The following is a 20,072-nucleotide window of genomic DNA, read 5'->3' as shown; positions in this document are numbered from 1 at the left end:
CCAGAGGCAGATGCCAGCCATCACTTGGAGACGCGTTTGCCATTCACTGGTCAGGGAGCCATTTTTACCTGTTCCCACCATTCCCACTGCTGTCATGAATAGTCACCAAAATCTCCACGGAACGAACGAATGCAATCCTCATAACACCGTGGTGGCCACAGCAGACGTGGTTCCACACACTACTTCGACTCACTCAAGGGCAATACCTCCACCTTCCCCTACAAGACGACTTAATCTCACACAGCGCAGGCAGAATACACCACCCAGACCTGCAGACTTTAAAGCTCACGGCTTGGAGGATATGCTAGCCATAACACCACCGCAGATTCCTAACCAAGTCCAAAAAATACTCGATACGTCCAAAAGGCCATCCACTCAACGTTCTTACTCTTCCAAGTGGGCATCCTTCCTACGGTTCGCAACCGACAACGGATTGGATCCGTACAACGGCCCTATAACCGATGTCCTTCAATTTTTAGTGACTCTTTTCAACAAAGGACTAAAGCCAACATCGATCAAGGTTTACCTAGCAGCCATATCAAGCTCACACCTGCCCACTGATGGACATACTACATTCTGTCACCCACTAGCCAGATCATTCCTCAGAGGCCTAAATAACCTCGCACCACCTCTCAGACCCCAAGCAACTACTTGGGACCTTCCCTTGGTTTTGAAGGCACTTATGACTAAACCCTTCGAACCCATGGCAACATGCAACCTTCAACTCCTCTCGTGGAAGGTAACGTTCCTTATAGTCATCACATCGGCTAGAAGAGTCAGCAAACTCTCAGCCCTTCAAGTAGACCATCCTTACCTGGTCTTCCACAAAGAGTCAGTCTCTCTCCGTCCGGACATCTCCTTCCTCCTGAAGGTCACATCCGATTTCCACGTTAACGAGCCAATATCTCTACCAATCTTCTTTCCCAATCCGATGTCCAACCTGGAAAGACAACTCCACTCACTAGATGTACGAAGGGCACTCGCATTCTACAAGGCCCGAACTCAGCCCTTTAAATCTACTCAAAAACTTTTTGTCTGCTATGGGGAACCTAACAAAGGAGCCCCCGTATCCAATCAAAGAATCGCAACCTGGATTCAACAAACAATCCTGCTGGCATACTGTGCCGCACACAAGGATTTACCTGTCCAGGTAAAAGCCCATTCTACTAGAGCAGTGGCTACCTCCACAGCTTTCGCCAGAGGAATTCCCCTCTCGGACTTATGTAAAGCGGCTACCTGGACATCACAATCCACCTTCATCAGGCACTATTGGATGTACACGCCAGATCCGCCTCCCGGTTTGGAAAAGCTGTGCTGGCATCCATACTACAATGAGACACCTTACCCACCTCCGGTAAGTCAGCTCGCTAATCACCCCATTAAGTGTGATGCACAGAGACCATGAAGAAGAAATGCAGGTTGCTTACCTGTAACCGTAGTTCTTCGAGTGGTCATCTGTGCATTCACAATACCCCCCACCGTCCCCACTTCGGTGTCACTTAACCTATCGGTACTGAGGTATGGGTTATCCCAAGGTCTGGGACCGACTTGGTCTCGAGGAACTGAGGGATTGGGCGGGAACACAGCTATATACGCATGATGGTGGGGGTGGAGTTCCCACCCAAAAAGTTCTCAGCTATTAAAATTCCGATCGAGGCTCCGTGCAGGCCCAGAGCCCCATTAAGTGTGAATGCACAGATGACCACTCGAAGAACTACGGTTACAGGTAAGCAACCTGCATTTTTCACTATGCTGAAGTCATTCAAGTGTCAATCCTATACCCATTTATCCAGGAGTAAACTCCATTGAGCTTAGTGGGGTTTTCTTCTGAGTAGACATGAATAGAATTGCACTGTTAATAAATATATAATAAATAAAAAATCTTCTTCAGTACTTTGGATGTGCATTGTTGTATTTACTCACATTCACTAATCCCAATGTCCAAATTAGGTGTGAGAAGGGTTCAAAGGACCAACTTGCTATTATGCTATATTCATTAGAACTAAGGACGCTCACAATTTCTGGCTACTGAGCTGATAACTGTTTTTCCTTTCTAGGCTGGAAAATGAAGCCCTTGCTTCCACGTGTTAATTCCTACTTGGTTCCGATCCAGTTCCCAGTTAGTCAGTCTCTCATTCTTCAGTCTTCTTCAAAGGTGCCACTGCCTATAGCTAAGAGTGCCTCTGAGAACATGCAGAGCAGCAAGCGGGTGCGCATTGCTCCAAAGGTCAGTCCTCATAGCAGAAGTGTAAATATAGTCAGGGTTACTCTTGTCCCTATTAAGATTTGGTCCTGAATGCCTCAAATAATTAGTGCCAAGCTCCATCATCTTGCCTGAGAAGAAATCTGCAGTCCAGGTTGTCCAGGCTTGTCACTGGACTTCCAGAGTCCCCCTTGCCCCCACCCTCCGGTACATTTGTAGTTGTACTTATCTGGCCCTATTTCTATCAGGTTTTAGGACTGGTTTGGGGCTGGAGTGGGATGCCCTTTGTTAGGAGAAAGACAGAGGGAGTACATCCCTGTTGGTTCTCCTAAACCTCTCAGTAGCTTTTGATACCATCAACCATGGTATCTTTCTGGGGAGGGTGTCTGATGGAATGAAGTGTCAGCAATGTGCAGGTGATATTCAGCTCTACCTCTCCTTTTCATCAAATACAGGTGAGGCAGTGGCTATCCTGGACTGGTTCTCGGAAGCAGTAAAGGGTTGATTGAAGATCAATAAATTGAAATTCAATCCAGACAAGCTGGAGATGCTGTTAATACAGGGGTGGGCAGCCTGAGAGCCACATGCAGCGCCTGCTATCTCCAAATTCAGGAAAATGAAAAAGTGGGATCATAATGTCTACAGAGCACCAAAAGGGTCAAAACTAGCTTGTTTGCAATCTGTGTAAGTAGGTGATTCAACTGTATGGTTAAGTGGTGTCCAACCTGCTCAGAATGAGGTTGCACTCCCTCACAAGGAGCAAGTTCATAGTCTAGGGGTACTTCTAGATACAGTTATGTCACTTGAGGCTCAAGTGGCATGAAGCGCTTTTTATCAGCTTCAGCTGATATACCAACTATAACCCTACCTAGACAGACAGCCTGGCTACAATTATCCCCCAGTCTGTATTATTGCAATGCATTATATGTGAGTCTGTCTCTGATGATGGTCTGGAAACTTCAGTTAGTGCAGAAGAGAGCAACAAGGCTGCTTACTGAGACTGGGCCATTTCCAACATATTACTCCAATACTGCATTAACTGCACTGGTCGCCCATCAGTTTTTGTGCCTAGTTCATGGTATTGGTGCTGACTCCCATGTCTGGAATATAGCAATTGAAGAATATAACTTGTTCAAAAAGAAAAGAAGAAATAGAAAGGGAAGGGAAGTTGATCTATATGTTAAAAATACCTATCCCTGCACAGAAATACAGGCGGATGAGACTGGGAGCCCCATCAAAAGCATCTGGATTAAAATAAATGGGGCAAGGAATAAAAGGAACATGATAATCAGAGTCTACTATTGATCACCCAGTCAAGGAGAAGATGAGGATGAAATTTTTGAAGAGCAAATTGCCAGTGTTCCAAGGAAGTGTGATGTAGTAGTAATGGGGGACTTCAATTTCCCTAATATCTGTTGAGCGACAAATTCTGCTAAATGTGGGTCTTCCAAGAAATTCCTGACATGTGTGGCTGATAACTTTCTCCTACAGAAAGAGGAGGAAGGAACTAGAGGATTGTCTATCCTTGACTTGATTCCAATAGGGATAACATAGTGGATAAAGTGGCAGTTATGGTTGCTCTTTGGGAAAGTGACCACATCATACTTGAGTTCTTGATTTTAAAGGAAGCAAAAGCTGAGTGTAGCCAATGATAAGTAAGGTCCCATGGCAAGTGACCCTAAAGAGAAAAGGAGTCTAAGATGGGTGGGAATTTTTAATAAAAAATTTTTAAAGGCACAATTCCAACAAGGAAAAAAGATTGAAGACAACAGAAGAAACCAGGAAGGCTAAAGCTGAGAATGAGCTGAGGCTACTGAGGAATGCTAACAGCACCAAAAAAGCTTCCCTCGGAGTAGGCACCCGGAGGAAGAACTTGGATGTTGAGCGCAGTGTATGGGTAGGCATTCCGAGAGAGGCGTTCCATCAAGTATTGTGGTCCCAAGCCATGTAAGGCTTTATAGGTTAAAACCAGCACCTTGAATCAAGCTTGGAAACATACAGGCAGCCAATGCAAGGAGGCCAAAGTCAGTCTTATATGCTCAAACCCTCTGGTCCCTGTTTTCACTCTGGCTGCTGCATTTTGCACAAGCTGCAGCTTCCAAACCATATTCAAAGGCAGCCCCACGTAGAGTGCATTGCAGTAATATTACTTGGAGGTTACCAGTGCATAGACAACTGAAGCTAGGTTATCCCTGTCCAGATAGGGGCGCAGCTGGGCCACCAACAATGCTCGTAGAAGGCACTCCATGCCACTGAGGCCACCTGAGCCTCAAGTGACAGAGATGGTTCTAGGAGAACCCCCAAGCTACGAACTTGCTCCTTCAGAGGGAGTGCAACCCCATCAAGAACAGGTTGAACACCCTCCATCCGGTCAGCAGAACCAACCACTAACAGCATCTCAGTCTTGTCTGGATTGAGCTTCAGGTTATTATCCCTCATCCAGTCCATTGTCGCAGCCAGGCACGTTCAGCACATCCACAACTTGATGAAGATAAAAAGGAGAAGTAGAGCTGCATGTCATCAGCATACTGATGACAACGCACTCCAGAACTCTGGATGACCACACCAAACAGTTTCATGTAGATGTTGAACAGTATGTGGGACAAGACTGACCCCTGCAGAACCCCATACTGGAGAATCCATGGGGCTGAGCAATGTCTCCCAAGCACCACCTTCTGGAGCCGACTCGTCAAGTAGGAATGGAACCACTGCAATGTAGTACCTCCTACTCCCAACTCAGACAGTCGTCCCAGAAGGATACCATGGTTGATGGTATCGAAAGCCACTGAGAGATCAAGGAGAATAAACAGAGTCACACTCCCCCGTCTTTCTCCCATCAGGGCGAAAATATTGATATTTTCATAGGTGTTTATATTTTGGTTGTTGTATTGTTTTTGATTTATAAGGTTTTTTAATTATCATAGATAAACCAAAGATCATTTATCAGTTGGGCAGTATATGAATTTAATTCATTGATTGATTGACTTGATCCTGTTACTTTGCAGAGGGTCTTGCAATCTCTAAGTAAAATCTCAATGACCTCAGCCAAAGATGGATGCAACAGTTTGGCAGCTCTCTCGTTGTGAATTTCTATATATGTATTTATGTGATGCATTTTAAAATGCTCTCAGGAGAGCTTGCAAAACAACTCAACTTAAAACAATTAAAAGATCAGTAGAAGGCAAAACCAGCACATTCTTAAAGGTAGGACATTTTCAGTGAAATCTAATACACCTCTACTCAAAGGTAAGTCGCTGTGGTATTCATGCGTATTTACCAGTGTGAATTCCTTTTACAGCCTTTCCCACAGCAGGCTGTAAAGTTGTCACCAGGACCTTTACTTTTTTTTAATATATATAATAATTTTTACCACGCTATTCTCTTCCTGCACTTAAATAATTTAGTTACAGTAATAAGTCACTTAAAAAAATTAATATATCTTCTCTCTCTCTCTCTCTCTCTCTCTCTCTCTCTCTCTCTCTCTCTCTCTCTCTCTCTCACACACACACACACACACACACACACACACACACACCACTCTAATCCTATAAACACAGATCCTAGGCAGTATTAACTCCTCACAAGCCCTATATATCTCTTCCCTATCTAAAACTACAGGCACTGCTCCCTATTTATATATCAGACACCATTTGTTCCTCCTCCACTCACTCAGCCAATCATCTCACATAGGCAAATACAACATACCTCCTGTTGCTCATACCACTCATTTGCTAGATCTACTCACCAGAAAAAAGTTAATGCATCCATATGCACAGATTCCTGACATGTCTCATATATGACATCACGGTCCTATTGAGTTCAGTGGGGCTTACTCCCAACAGCAGGTAAAAGATTGCAGCCCTAAAGGGATCCTAACTGCCATTAAAATCTTGACAGAACAGGATGAATTTTGCCTGGTGCTCAAGGGATAAGTATGTAGGCACCATATGAGTAATTTAGGAAAAAAGTTGCATAATTTGGGTGCCACCACCCAATAGCTACTTGCCTAACTTCAAAAGACAGGAGCACTTGGAAAAGGATCCCTGAAGATTATCACAACTGGCAAATGGGAGAAGATTGTCATGTAGAGAAAACAGTCATTCATATTCAGCCTGAAGACTGTTAAAGGCTTTAAAAATCAAAAACAGTATTTTGAATTGAGCCTGGAAACAAAATGGCTCAACACTGGGGTAATAAGTTTTAACGCTGGGGTAATAAGTTCAGAGCAGTCCATACTGGTTAATAATCTGGCCATGTTCTATACCAGTCAAAGTTTCCAAACAATTTTCAGAGGTAAACCTATATATAATAAATTAAACTAGTTTAGTCAAGCATGGATTCCTGTGGCCAGGTTATCCATGTCCAAGAAGAAAACAGGTAGCATACCAATTGTAGCTGATGGACAGTGAACCACAGGTGCCGTTTGTGCATCTATTAGCCACGTAGGTTTATCTGGACAAAGATAGCTTGTAGAGCAGGGTGGGGGATTTCTGGGAGGAGGCAGGATGGGAGGAGGCCACACCCATACCATCATCCAATCCCTGACTGAAATGCAATAGTCAGAAATAATAGGGGGATTCCCCTCTCCTCTGGTAGCCTCCAGATTGGAGCTTGGGGAGGGTGCTAACTGCAGCTTTTGAACCATGTACGAGTGCAGCCCCACATAAAGCACACTGCAGTAGTCTAATCATGAGGTTACCAGTGTCAGGAACACCATGGGCTATGCCTATCCAGGAACAGGCATAGTTGGTATACCAACTGAAGGTAGTAATGGGTGCTCCAGGCCACCTTGGCATCCAGTGACAAAGATGGGTCCAGGAGCACCCCCAAACTATGGACCTGCTCCTTCAGAGGGAGTGCAACCCTATCCAGACCAGGCAAACACTCCAATTCCTGGACTTGGGAAACGCCAACCCATAGGGTCTCTGTCTTATTGGCATTCAGCTTCATTTTATTAGTCCTCATCCAAGTCATAACTGCATCCAGATACCAGTTCAGAATGTGCACAGCTTCTCCTGATTCAGATGTCACAGAGAAATGGAGCCCTGTGAAATAGAGAAATGGACTTTTTGGCTTATCGAAATTGGTTATAGCGCCCTCTCCCCCGATCTACATCAGTATCTACATCTTCATCCAGACTTTGACAAAAAATGTTAATGTTCCATTTCAGATTGCTATTGAAACACTAATTCCTAGGTTAGTAAAATACTGAATTATGACCAATAGTTGTCAAACCTTAGTGACTTGGTAGAACTGTAGCAAAGAGAAAGCTTTCTGCCGATTACAAAAAAGAACCCAGCTAATTAATATTAAATTACATTGTAAACCAGAATAATCAGTTATTTACACTTGCACAATATTGGATATAAATAAATTCATTAAACAAAAAACCTACGGTTTACAAAACAACTTTAAGGCTCCACAAGCCTTAACACCACATCCTCCCTAAGGAGGCAGGAAGTGCAAGCGAAATTCTCATTCTCCCAAAGCAGATAAACCATGAGGACAGGATGGAGAATATGATATGCCGAGGTGACTCTGGGGTTGTGGAAAACTGGTGACGAACAACTTAGGACCACTTACTTCTCTTTGTTTAGAACAGCCTTTCTTCTTCGTGGTCTCTATGCATCACACATATGGGCTTTGCGCCTGCGCAGAGCTCATATCAGGTACTTCCAAAGCTAAAGGAAACGTGTTTGGTGGGAACCCCTCCCAGTGCCACTGCACATGTGCAATGGTTCCTGCCCAAAATCCCCAGTTCTTCATCGACCACCATTGCAGCAGCATCATACGAAGGGACTTCCTATTTTTTTTCATGATTTTTCATTTTTTCAAACCTCAAAGATCATCGGATATCTCTGTTTCCACAAAAATCACACCGAAGGGTCACCCTGAGGGTGAATGGCCGCGAAAGCGCCGTTTCAAAAGTGTGTCAGGTGCAGGGGAAAGCTCCCCCCCACCCACTGATGGACACTCGCTCTGCCTTATCTGCCTTGGAGAAGGGCACAAAACAGACTCTTGCCATCACTGCACATCTTTTACCAGGCATAGAGCGGACAAGCTTTGTGCAGTGCTGTGGGAGAAAGCCCTACAAGCAGCAGACAAGCCTAAATGCTCAGCACCAGATGCGCCTAAACGCTCGGACGAGCATAGGTGCAAGACTATGGAACACACACCCCCTTCTGCTCCTTCATTGCGAAGGGAGGGATCTTCTCCTTGTGATCTTATTCATGATGGAACCGAGTTTTCTATACAGGAGGTGTGTATTGGAGACTCGCCGCCAGCACACATACCACCATCATCCACTAACTCTGGATCACTGTATAACCGTTTCCTCTGCCAAAAAGATATCAAAAATAAATAAATAAATAAATAAAAAAAGGTGCGGAGCATGAAAGATGCCCAGAAGAAAAAGAAAAGCAAACGCTCCCAGCCCTCGCCCACGCTGGCACCGGCACCGACTTCACTGGTACTGAGGAACTCGCCAGCATTGAGATTTTCACCGTCAGTACCAAGGAATTCGCCAACATTGAGATATTCACCCTTGGTACCGACATCAATACCGAGGCCATTGGAGTCGATATCAGAGGGGGAGATACAGGACTCAGCCTCCTCGAGAGCAGACAGAGCATCAACGACAGCGGCCCATCATGACACAACTCAATACCATCCGCAATGCCTGATGCCCCCTCCCCCCTCTCCTGTGAGATTGGGAAGTGCAGGCTCTACCAGCCGTTTTGGCCATATGTACTCCCCAACCTGGGATCGAGGAATGAATTGGCATTCTGATCCTCAGCAATATGATAGAAGTGACTGGGACTACTACAGGCAATATGACCCATATCCACAAGGCAATTATCAATCCAGATATTGCGGGCCACAGACTTCTTTGTTACCATCTTTACCTCCACCAGTATCGAGAGCTTTTCTGCTTCCTATGCCGACGCATCCATTGTTGCCGCCCTCACCGATATGTTCAGAATATAGGGACCAAGCTCCGTCACCTCAACCGGTTACCCACGCAGAAGAGCCCCATCTTCAAAGACAACGTTCGCAGTCTCCACAGCGCTATATTTCAAGGCAGAGAGAAAAGTCACCTTCACCTGAGGAAGACTATCAGTCGGACTCCCCTTCCAAGCCTTTGGTAACACCATCTACTCCGTCACCTGACAGAGTAGTGGGCTCCACCAAGCCACCCTCTCCTTCAGAGGACATGGGACGTTTTTCCGAGCATGTACTACGCATGGCACAGTCGTTAGGGCTAGAAACCCAGCAACCAGTGGAGAAGCCCAAGGACCCGGTTTATGATGTCCTTCACACTGAGTCCAACGCCCCAGTAGCCATCCCCTTCCTCCCTACGATCCTCCAAACTGCACAACAGTCTTGGAAATTACCATCATCCACGGTACCAACTTCAAAACATTTAAAGGCTATGTATCGCACGCAGGATATGGGTGCTCAATTCTTTTTTCAGCACCCCAAGCTGAATTCTATAGTGGTGGAGTCCTCACAGGGCAAATCCAACAGGCCCCACTCTGCCCCAGTCAATAAAGAGGGAAGGAGACTTGATCTTATAGGTCAGAAAATATATTCCTCAACATCACTGGGCTTAAGAGTTGCAAACTATCAAGCTACCATGGCTGTTCCTTTGGGAAAAGGTTGGCTCATTGTGCGATTACCTCCCCGATGACAGAAGGGAGCTCGCAAGAGTGTTCCAAGTGGAGGCTATGTCTATTGCCAGGCAAGGACAACACCGCGAGGCATCAGGCAGACTGCCACTTGAAGGCCATGATGGGTGCGGTGGATCTCAGGAGACACGCGTAGCTGAGATCGGCCGGTCTTGCACAAGAGACCAGGACCAGAATAGAGGACCTCCCCTTCGATGGGGAAGGCCTCTTTAATGCAAAAATGGATGAAGCCCTAGATACGGTTCACAAGGCACGTACGATGGCCAAGCACATGGGCTTCTCCATACAACAACAAGTGACATATAGACCACGACACTGGAGTAGAAATACTTACTTCCAGCATCCCAAATTCCAGCCTGACAGACAACCGAGGCAGCAACAACAACAGCAGCCTCAAAGAAAAAGGCAATACACTTTTGTGCCCAAATACCAACAATCCCATCGCCAGTCTGACTATGGTGAAAAGCAGCGCCTTTGACTTCCCTCACAGCGCACACACGCCATTTTTTATGGATTGTCTCCAATCGTTCATTGAGGAATGGGAGATCATCACCTCCAACTCTTGGGTTCTAAGTATCATAGAACACGGCTACAGAATCGAGTTCGATACCCCCCGCCCTTCTCGGGACTGAAAGTAACCGCTCCATCTCCGCCACTGTTGATCAAAACAGACAACCTTATCTTGAAAGGAGCAATTCAAAGTATCCCATCAGCAGATGTGAACAGCAGCTTTTACTCTTGCTACTTCACCGTTCCCAAGGACGGGGGACTGCGACCGATTCTGGACCTAAGAGGTGTGAACAGTTTCATCACCACCAAAAAGTTCTGCATGATCACCATTCAAGCTATCCTACAGCTCCTACACAACAACGATTGGTTTGTAGTGATAGACTTATGAGATGCCTATTTTCACATCTCGATAGCACCATCCATCCGCAAGTTTCTTCGGTTTATGATAGGAGACCAACCCTTTCAATTCACCATCCTTCCATTCGGCCTTACTACGGCACCTTGAGTATTCACGAAGTGCATGGTGGTAGTGTGCGCTCACCTTCAGAAGTCAGGTATTAACATTTTTCCATACCTAGATGACTGGCTTCTGATGTCCCATTCCTACTCTCGACTCCAGGAAGAAGTACTCCCTACCCTACATCTCCTATCCAGTTTAGGACTATGTGTCAATTTTGAGAAGTCAAAGCTCTTGCCATCCCAGAAATTGGATTTTATCAGCATCACACTGGACTCCCTAACGGAAAAAGCTTTCCTTCCCATGGAGAGAGCCCGCATCCTGGTTTGCTGCATAAATCAGGTCAAACATCAGCGCCCTGTATGGGCTTGATCAATACAGAGACTTCTCAGCCTTATGGCTGCGACTACATCGGTGATTCTCTTTTCAAGGCTACGAATGAGGACCCTGCAAAATTGGTTCATAAGAACCTTCGACCTACGTCGAAATGCAGACACGGTTTGGTTGACCCTACCGTTACAAGTTCGATCATCACTACTATGGTGGTCGACAATGGACAACCTCAGACAGGGATGCCCTTCCTTCAGTCGACACCATCTATACTACTCACAACAGACGCATCACTAACCGGATGGGGAGCACATTGTGACTCCAGTCGTTGGCAGAGAAGGTATGCCAACAACCATATAAATTTCTTGGAACTGAGGGCGGTAGAATATGCCCTGAAGGCGTTTGTGATACCATTAGCAGGACATCATGTGCAGCTGGCATCAGACAACACGACTGTAGTTTTTTATCTACACAAATATGGAGGAACGCGAGCCCTCCAACTAATTCACTTGACTCTTCAGGTGTGGAACTGGTGCATCAGGAAAAGGATTCTCCTTACAGCAGTCCACGTTGCAGGCAAAGACAATATCCTGGCGGAGGCACTAAGCAGAACTCAGCAGACATCTCACGAATGGGAGCTCGATCCCGAAGTTCACCAGGCATTATTCCTCCACTGCGGATTCCCAGTAATAGACTTGTTTGCGTCGGAACACAATGCGGTGTGTCAGAATTTCTGCAGCAGAGCAGGCAAGGGCACGTCCTCTCTAGGCAACGTGTTCATGAGGAAGTGGAGCGGGGGCCTTCTCTACCTCCCCCCTCATCTCACTCATCGCCAAAATGGTAGTAAAAATACAGAACAATGCCTCGGATGCATTCTGTTTGCCCCCTGGTGGCCTCGTCAAGTGTGGTTCTCCCAACTTCTGCTGCTATCGAAGGGACGGTATTGACACCTCCCATCACTAACGACGCTTCTTATCAGGGAGAGAGGCAAAATTATACATCCAGAGATAGAGACTCTCCACCTCACCGCCTGGAAAATCCTCCCTTAGCAATGTCTGTCCATCAGCCTGATGTATTACCAGTCCGGAACCTGACATACCGTGGCCTCAGAATTTATCTGCTTCTCTCCAAGCCGTCCTAAGAGAAACTAGAAAAACATCTACAAGACGCTCATACCGTTATAAATGGAACCGTTTCAACGTTTTTGCCAAGGACAACAGCTTCGATCCCAAGCATAGCTCAGTGGAAAATACCTTAGAATATCTGCTGTACCTTTATAATAAGGGTTTATGAATTTCCTCCATAAAACTCCACCTGGCTGCCATCTCTGCTAATTGCACTTCATGCAATAGACAATCTTTATTCTCTCATCCTTTAGTAAAAAGTTTTTTATGAGGTTTAAAGAATATGGCCCCACTAATACGAACGTTACTTCCTGCATGGAGCCTATCTGTAGTGCTTCAGGCACTGATAAAATATCCCCTTTGAGCCACTGTTATCAATGAAGGTGGCATTCCTTATAGCTGTGACATCAGCCAGGCGCTCTGGCGAACTCACAGCGCTCAGAGTGGACTCCCCGTACCTTATATAAGGCTATCCTGCGACCTGACATAACTTTTCATCCTAAAGTTCTGTCGGACTTCCACATCAGTCAGGATATTGTGTCCCAGCATTCTTTCAGAGCCCAAAAACACAGATTGAGTCTGCTCTACATACACTCGATGTAAGAAGAGCTTTGTTGTTCTACAAGGCTAGAACGGATCAGTTTAGGAAATCACAACAACTTTTTGTATGCTATGGCCAGCCTAGGAAAGGGCACCCTGTGTCACCTCAAAGGCTGGCACATTGGATCACCCAGACAATTGAGTTGGCATATTCATTGGTGGGGTTAGAACTTTCACAGTCGATAAAAGCCCACTCGACTAGGGGAACAGCGACCTCAGTTGCCTTTGGCAGGGGTGTTCCCATACACGGGATCTGTAAAGTCTACTCCATCCACGTTTGTACAACATTATAGACTGGACGTCAGAGCGAGGCATGACTGTCCTTTTGGGAGAGCAGTCTTGTCGGAGGTTCTGCGTTGACCCACAGACCCACCACCAGGTATGTGAGCTTGATACTCGCCCTTATGTGTGATGCATAGAGACCACAAAGAAGAAAGTCAGGTTGCTTACCTGTAACTGAGGTTCTTCGAGTGGTCATCTATGCATTCACACAACCCACCCTCCATCCCTGCTTGGTGGGTGTCTACATTTATTTTCCAGGATAAGTAACCTGGTACTCTGGTCACTAAAGGCTGCAATGTCAGTTTCTTTATTTCGAACTGGGGATTTTGGGCGGGAACCATTGCCCATGCACAGTGGTGCTGGGAGGGGTTCCCGCCAAACACATTTAATTTAGCTTTGGAAGTACACGATATGAGCTCTGCGCAGGCGCAAAGCCCATATGTGTGAATGCATAGATGACCACTCGAAGAACCTCAGTTACAGGTAAGCAACCTGACTTTCCCCAACGTGGTGCCCTCCAAAGGCGTTGGACTAAAACTCCCATCATTGCAAGTCAGTATGTCCCATGGTCAGGAATGCTGGGACTTGTAATTTCAAACATCTGGAGGGCAGCAGGTTATGATATGCAATATGATATGCAGAGGAAACTGGACTTGTGGAAAACTGATCATGAACAACTTAGGGCCACCTACTTCTCTTTTGTTAGATCATCTCCTCATGTTGAGAGTTGCAGCCCAAAACATCTGATGGGCACCAGGTTAGGGAATGCTGTTCTACAGCAAGGGCAGGCAGAATGTAGATCTCCAGATATTTTGGCATTCAACTTGTAAAAGCCCCTATCAGCATGGGCAGTGATCAGGAATGCTGGGAGTTGATGTCCAAAGCAACAGGATAGATCTATTTTCTGCCCACATCTGTTCTAAAGTATGATGTTTTCCAGCATAGTTCTTCAGACACCAAAATTGGTTTTCAATTAGTTGTCTGTTTATTGAATATCAGATATATGGTGTTGGGGGACTAACAGGATTTTTCTTACGTGTTTACAAGTGTGAGATCAAAGGCAGAGCTATCACCTAATACTTTCATGAAACTTTCATACTTTCATTATTTCAAAACTAGTGATAAAAATGATTTTTGTCTTCTTCATAACACAGTGCAACACATCTGGAGAGCATGAAGCTGGAGAAGGTTGGTTTACACTTGGATCCTATACATGTCTTCTCAGAAGTCAATGCCGCGGAGTTCACTGGAGTTCACTCCCAAGTGATATAGGATTTTATTTATTTAAATAGTATAGCCTCTTCCTTTCTATGTCCCCTTTGTAGGTGTTGCCATCGGGTGAAGAGCCAATGCTGTTCCCAGCTGCAGTCTCTGTAAAGGAAGAGACTTACTATGATGAAGAGCCATGTCCATTTGCCACCCACCAATCCATAAAGGAGGATGCCTGTCAGATCAGCAGAGAATCATTCCCTGCAGCGCTGTGTATAAAAGAGGAGAGGGACAACTTTCATTCCCATCAGCTGTCATCTTCCTTCCTCCCAGCCCTGCCTGTAAAGGAAGAACCAGCACAGTCTGGTGAAGTACTGAACCTGCGCTTCCCAGCAGCACCTGTAAAGCAGAAGAGACAGTTTATGGCACTCAAGTCACCACCCCAGAGCCTGTTGGATATGCTGGTTATCAAGAGGCAAGAGGAGCACAAAATGGGTAGATCCAGAAGGAAGCAGCACTTAGCCCTGCCTTGTTCAGAAGAACCAGTCCTACTCCTTCCAGGCAGCTGTAGTCCAGATTCATTCATCCTGAGGCATGACCTTCCCTTTGAGCAGGAGATTCCTCCTCAGGGAAACATGTCCTACTTTAGGTGCTTTCAGGAGGAAGGCGGCCCTTTTAAAACTCCAATGAAAGAGATGTTCTGCAAGCTGCCAATTTCTTCCACTCCTAGTAGTAAAGCATCTGTAGCTACCCCAACATTCTTGGGATGTACTGATCCCTGGAGATTAGCACCCTTTGTTAAGGAAACTAGCAATCCGGATTTCAGCCCTGTGAGAACCCCTCCATTGCCACTATTATCACTCCAAGAGAATTTAGATCTTTTGGGATTTAGTAGCACTCCCCTGAGTGCGATTCCCTTGTGTGATTCCCCACAGCTGCCACTTTTAAATGCAGAAGCAAATGATATGGTGTCTGGGCCCTTGACAAGTTCTCCTGCACCCAGCAAACAGTCATCACCAGAGCTTTGGGCCTCTGTTCTTCCAGAAAAACATTCACTCCTGGAAGGCCTAGTATTAGATACCATGAATGACAGCTTGAGCAAAATTCTCCTAGACATCAGTTTCTCTGGCCCTGAGGATGATGTGGGTACTGATTTCAGCTGGTCACAGTTAATTCCTGAACTGAAATGAAGAAAACTGGCTGGTATATTCTGAAAACTGCTCACTGTTCATAACCAAGAGTACTTTGTTAACTAACTTTTACGTTAACTGACACACTAGGATGACCCTCTCATGTAGCTGGCCATAAAATTGCCCAGAGCCTGCTTGGCATTCAAATGGCTATTGCTCTTAGTTATATGGAGGGCCAAGAAGACACTTTACAAGCAATCAAGACAACCTAAGTCCATTCCTTATGAAATCTTGTAAGGAGAATTCCCATTTCTTTTTAATAGTACTCCAGTTTACTATAGCATCTTGTTCATAGGTTTGGATCCTGTAAATATTTGTACATTTTAATGTGCTTTTTAAAGTATAAAGAGGGTGACTAAATTCCAAGGACTGATAGTTGCAAGGGAATTCAACCGGTTCAGCTTGTAATTAAAAGTATCAACCAATGGTCCCCTCTACTACACAAGTATTAAATGTATGAACTCTGAAATCCTACATAGCTGTTTTAAGTATAAATTTTTTTATTCTGTTGGGGTTGCCATTTTTTCCTTCCTTGTTCTTGTGCTTTTAACAGGAGCCTATCACAAAGGTACTTGACAGCTGAAGCATCTCCCTTCACTATGTCCTTGCCAGAAAAAGCTTCTGACACTTAATTCTTCATGTCAGGCCTCTGTTAAAGGCACAGGAAAAAAATTAAAATGATTACTTTGCCCAGAAATCACATAATAGTCTGAAGCGTCTCCCATACCAGTAGTACAAACTCAACAAAATGTGAGTCTTCTTGATAAATATCCCATCACAGGACCCAATTTTATACAAAATGCTTTTATTGCAAGTATGTATAATATACACATAATATATAAAACCATACATATAGAAAACAGATAATATATCCAACAAAATGGAATACCATATCTATTTTGACGAATAGCCTTTATCAAGTTCATTTGATTAATTCCTTGGGTTAAAAAGTTTTTTATTGGAATCCAGTTGTATTACCAAGCTGAAATCCTCCCACTCATCTGGTGATCTTCATGTTCTTCAATCTGTAAAATGTCCACCCAAGTGCTGAATAAACATATATCATGTGAATTCTTCTAAGAGAATTTCTTCCTGTTCTTGGCTCTTGCAGAGGTGTCGTTCTTTGTGGGGTGGGAGATATCATCCACCCAAGTAAAGGACAATATCTCTTGGAAGAGTCAAGACCAGGAAGAAATTCTCTTAGAGGTTTTGGTATAATATAAGTTTGTTTGACACTTGCATGGAGGTTTTACAGCTGCAAGAACCATGTACATTGATGGTGCTATATAAAATAATAATAATAATAATAATAATAATAATAATTAATAAATACCACTGGAAGAGTGGGAGGATTTCAGTAACAACCCAGCTGGATTCCAACAGAAAAGCTTTTCAAAGGTATTGGAATTAATCATATAAACTTGATAAAGACTATTTGTCCAAATGGTATTCCATAGTCTAGTTTCTTATTGAATATATGACGTGTTTTTTAATATGTGTACTTTGCATACATGTTTGAGAGAGAAGCATCCTCCATCAAAAGACCACTTCTAACTATGGACTAGGTGGTATTTGTTGGTCTAGAAGCTATTGCCTTTCAAGTCTAGCTCTAACGTCAATGTTACTTCCCATAAATCCCTGGCACTTAAATGCTCAGCACAGCAGTGGACCAGTTCAGATGTTCTAAATTCCTTGAAGCAGAGTGTTCCTATCGGCACAGCAATAGGGCCAAAATAATCCTGCACAGCCCCATTGACAGTCACCCGACTAGTGCAAGTTGTTCTGCTTCTCAGTATCAAATGCTTAAAAAGAGGAAACTTTAGTGATCTGACAACATGAAATTGGGCTTTGAATTCAGAAAAATGATTCTGTACAAAAGGAGATACCTCCTTTTTTGCTCAAGAGTACATGTAGGCTAACATTTCACGTAATCTCTGCTGCTATCACTGCTGTTTAAACGTTGGGTTGGAAATGGCTCTGCAGTAGATAGCCCAGTGCCCAATAGTCTGCGAGATGTGTTTTCTTAGGGGTAATAGGACTTTGAGGTATTTGCCTCTCCCTTCAAGAAGCTACTGCTCTACCTTAAAAAAAGAACAATGCATGTTTTCCCCCTATCCTGTACTACTTCGTGCAGCATGGTGACACTGCTGTTTCTATGTTTTTATATTGTTTAACTCTTTGAATGTTATTATCTTACTTTTTTAAATGTACACTGTTCTGGAATGATGGCTCAAGAACATTTTATGGTGAACGATGGCTCATAAATTCTCTAAATAAATTCCCTATAATGAAAGTAGTGATTTATTCTGTGGAGTTCTGACTTTCCTTCCTCCGCCCCCTGATTCCATTGTGTTTTTCTGGACATTGGGATCAATGAATGTGAGTAAATACAACAATCCACATCCAAAGTACTGAAAAGGAAGTTTTATTTATTATATATTTATTCACAGGCAGTCTTATTCATGTCCACTCAGAAGAATCATAGAATAGCAGAGTTGGAAGGGGCCTACAAGGCCATCGAGTCCAACCCCCTGCTCAATGCAGGAATCCACCCTAAAGCATCCCTGACAGATGCTTGTCCAGCTGCCTCTTGAAGGCCTCTAGTGTGGGAGAGCCCACAACCTCCCTAGGTAACTGATTCCACCGTCGCACTGCTCTAACACTCAGGAAGTTTTTCCTGATGTCCAGCCGGAATCTGGCTTCCTTTAACTTGAGCCCGTTATTCCGTGTCCTGCACTCTGGGAGGATCGAGAAGAGATCCTGGCCCTCCTCTGTGTGACAACCTTTTAAGTATTTGAAGAGTGCTATCATGTCTCCCCTCAATCTTCTCTTCTCCAGGCTAAACATGCCCAGTTCTTTCAGACTTGTGAAAGTCCTACTGAGCTCAATGGAGCTTACTTCTGGATAAGTGAGTATAGGATTGGTGTGAGACTCTACAAGAATTGACACTGGGGTCATTACAGACCCAAAAAGGAAGGCAGCTGAACAATAGTTGTGTGCTTCGGAACCAAATTAGGCTGTTTCAATCAGAATCATAGAATTGTGGTGTTGGATCATCTAGTCCAACCCCCTGCAATGTGCAGGAAAACCAATTAAACCATCCATGAGAGGTTGGAGATGTTGCTCTCCATCCTCTTCTTAAAAACCTCCAGAGATGGAGATCCCACAACCTCCGTAAGTAGAATGTTCTGCTGTTGTACAGATCTTATCCTCAAAAAGCTTTTCCTTGTTTTTAATCAAAATTCTAGGTAGCTATAACTTAGATCCATTATTTCAGGTCCAAATTTCTGTGGTAATGGAAAATAGTTCTTGACCATCTTCCCTATGGCATCCTTTTATGTATCTGAACACTGGTAACATGTCTCCCCTCAGTCTTTTCTCTAGACTGAACATCCCAAGTTCGTTCAGCCTGTCCTCATAGGGCATGTCCTCACGTCCCTGTATCACCTTTGTTGTCCTCCTCTGAACCTGTTCTAACCTGGTGATATTCTTCTGCAATGTGGTGCCCAGAATCATACACAATACTCCAAGTGTGGTCTCACTAGTGTCAAGTAGAGAGGAATGAGGACTTCATGCATCTTTGATACAATGCTTCTTCTAACACAGCCTAGAACTGCGTTAGTCCTTCTAGCAGCTATCTCGCACTGCTAACTCATGTTCAGATTGCTGTCAATTGCCACACCCAAATCCTTCAATGTAGTTCTCCCAGGCCACAAATTCTCCCATCTTGTACATGTACCCTACATTTAAGCCTAGGGCCTTGGGGGAGCATAGACCCCAAGCAGCACTCTGAAGGTCTTTGCATATCTATGTCGAGTAGTCTCTGTTTCACAATCGATTTGGCACTTGCTAGATCCCTTGATAGTAACATAGGAGATGAGAGCCCTAATGAAATGATTTTGCTTGTCATGGCCTTTGACCAGGGAGATTCAAATAGATAGATAGATTTTTATTATGTGGTCACAGACCCAATAGAAACAATACCAACAATCATTAATTTAAAACCATAAAATCACAGTCATTTGTTCATTATACGAACAGGCTAAAAGAGTTATTTAAAACATACACATATTTAAAATATATAGGCATAGTTAGAACATCTGGTACAAAGGATAAGCAACAGCAGCATGGGATAGAAGTTACAATTGAGATGAGATCAATTTGCGATTCCTTTGTATGGAGAAGAGGAACTTAGCCACTAACTCTGTTGTTAACTTGTTTGTACCTGCCAGAAAATATTCCAAATACTGTTTGGGTGTCCTTCCAGGGCATTTTCTCATAAGAGGGCCAAGAAATCTATTTCTCTCCTCCCTGTGGAAGCTACATTGGAAAAAAACATGGTCTAGTGTTTCGACTGCTTTGTCACCACAGGGACACAAGCGGTCCTCATATGGGATGCCCTGATAACGCCCTTCCAAGATTGCAGAAGTAAGGCAGTTAAATCTAGCCCTTGTAAAAGCATGTCGGTACTTGGGGATG

The 20,072-nt window shown here is 44.4% G+C and overlaps 1 protein-coding gene across 1 annotated transcript in view; it reads left to right on the top strand.

Moving 5' to 3' along the window:
- The window catches only part of FOXM1 (forkhead box M1), a 94,312-nt gene extending 78,674 nt beyond the window's left edge, over nt 1–15,638 (top strand). The window contains exons 6-7 of the mRNA XM_063134411.1: nt 2,058–2,227; nt 14,520–15,638. Coding sequence (XP_062990481.1) covers nt 2,058–2,227; nt 14,520–15,593 — 1,244 coding nt within the window. The 3' untranslated portion in view covers nt 15,594–15,638. The remainder of the gene's footprint in view (nt 1–2,057; nt 2,228–14,519) is intronic.
- Nucleotides 15,639–20,072: the final 4,434 nt, after the last annotated feature.

This window comes from Elgaria multicarinata, chromosome 9 (assembly GCF_023053635.1).
Source record: "Elgaria multicarinata webbii isolate HBS135686 ecotype San Diego chromosome 9, rElgMul1.1.pri, whole genome shotgun sequence".
In the NCBI taxonomy this organism is placed as follows: domain Eukaryota; kingdom Metazoa; phylum Chordata; class Lepidosauria; order Squamata; family Anguidae; genus Elgaria; species Elgaria multicarinata.
This window is presented reverse-complemented; position numbering and strand designations above follow the sequence as displayed.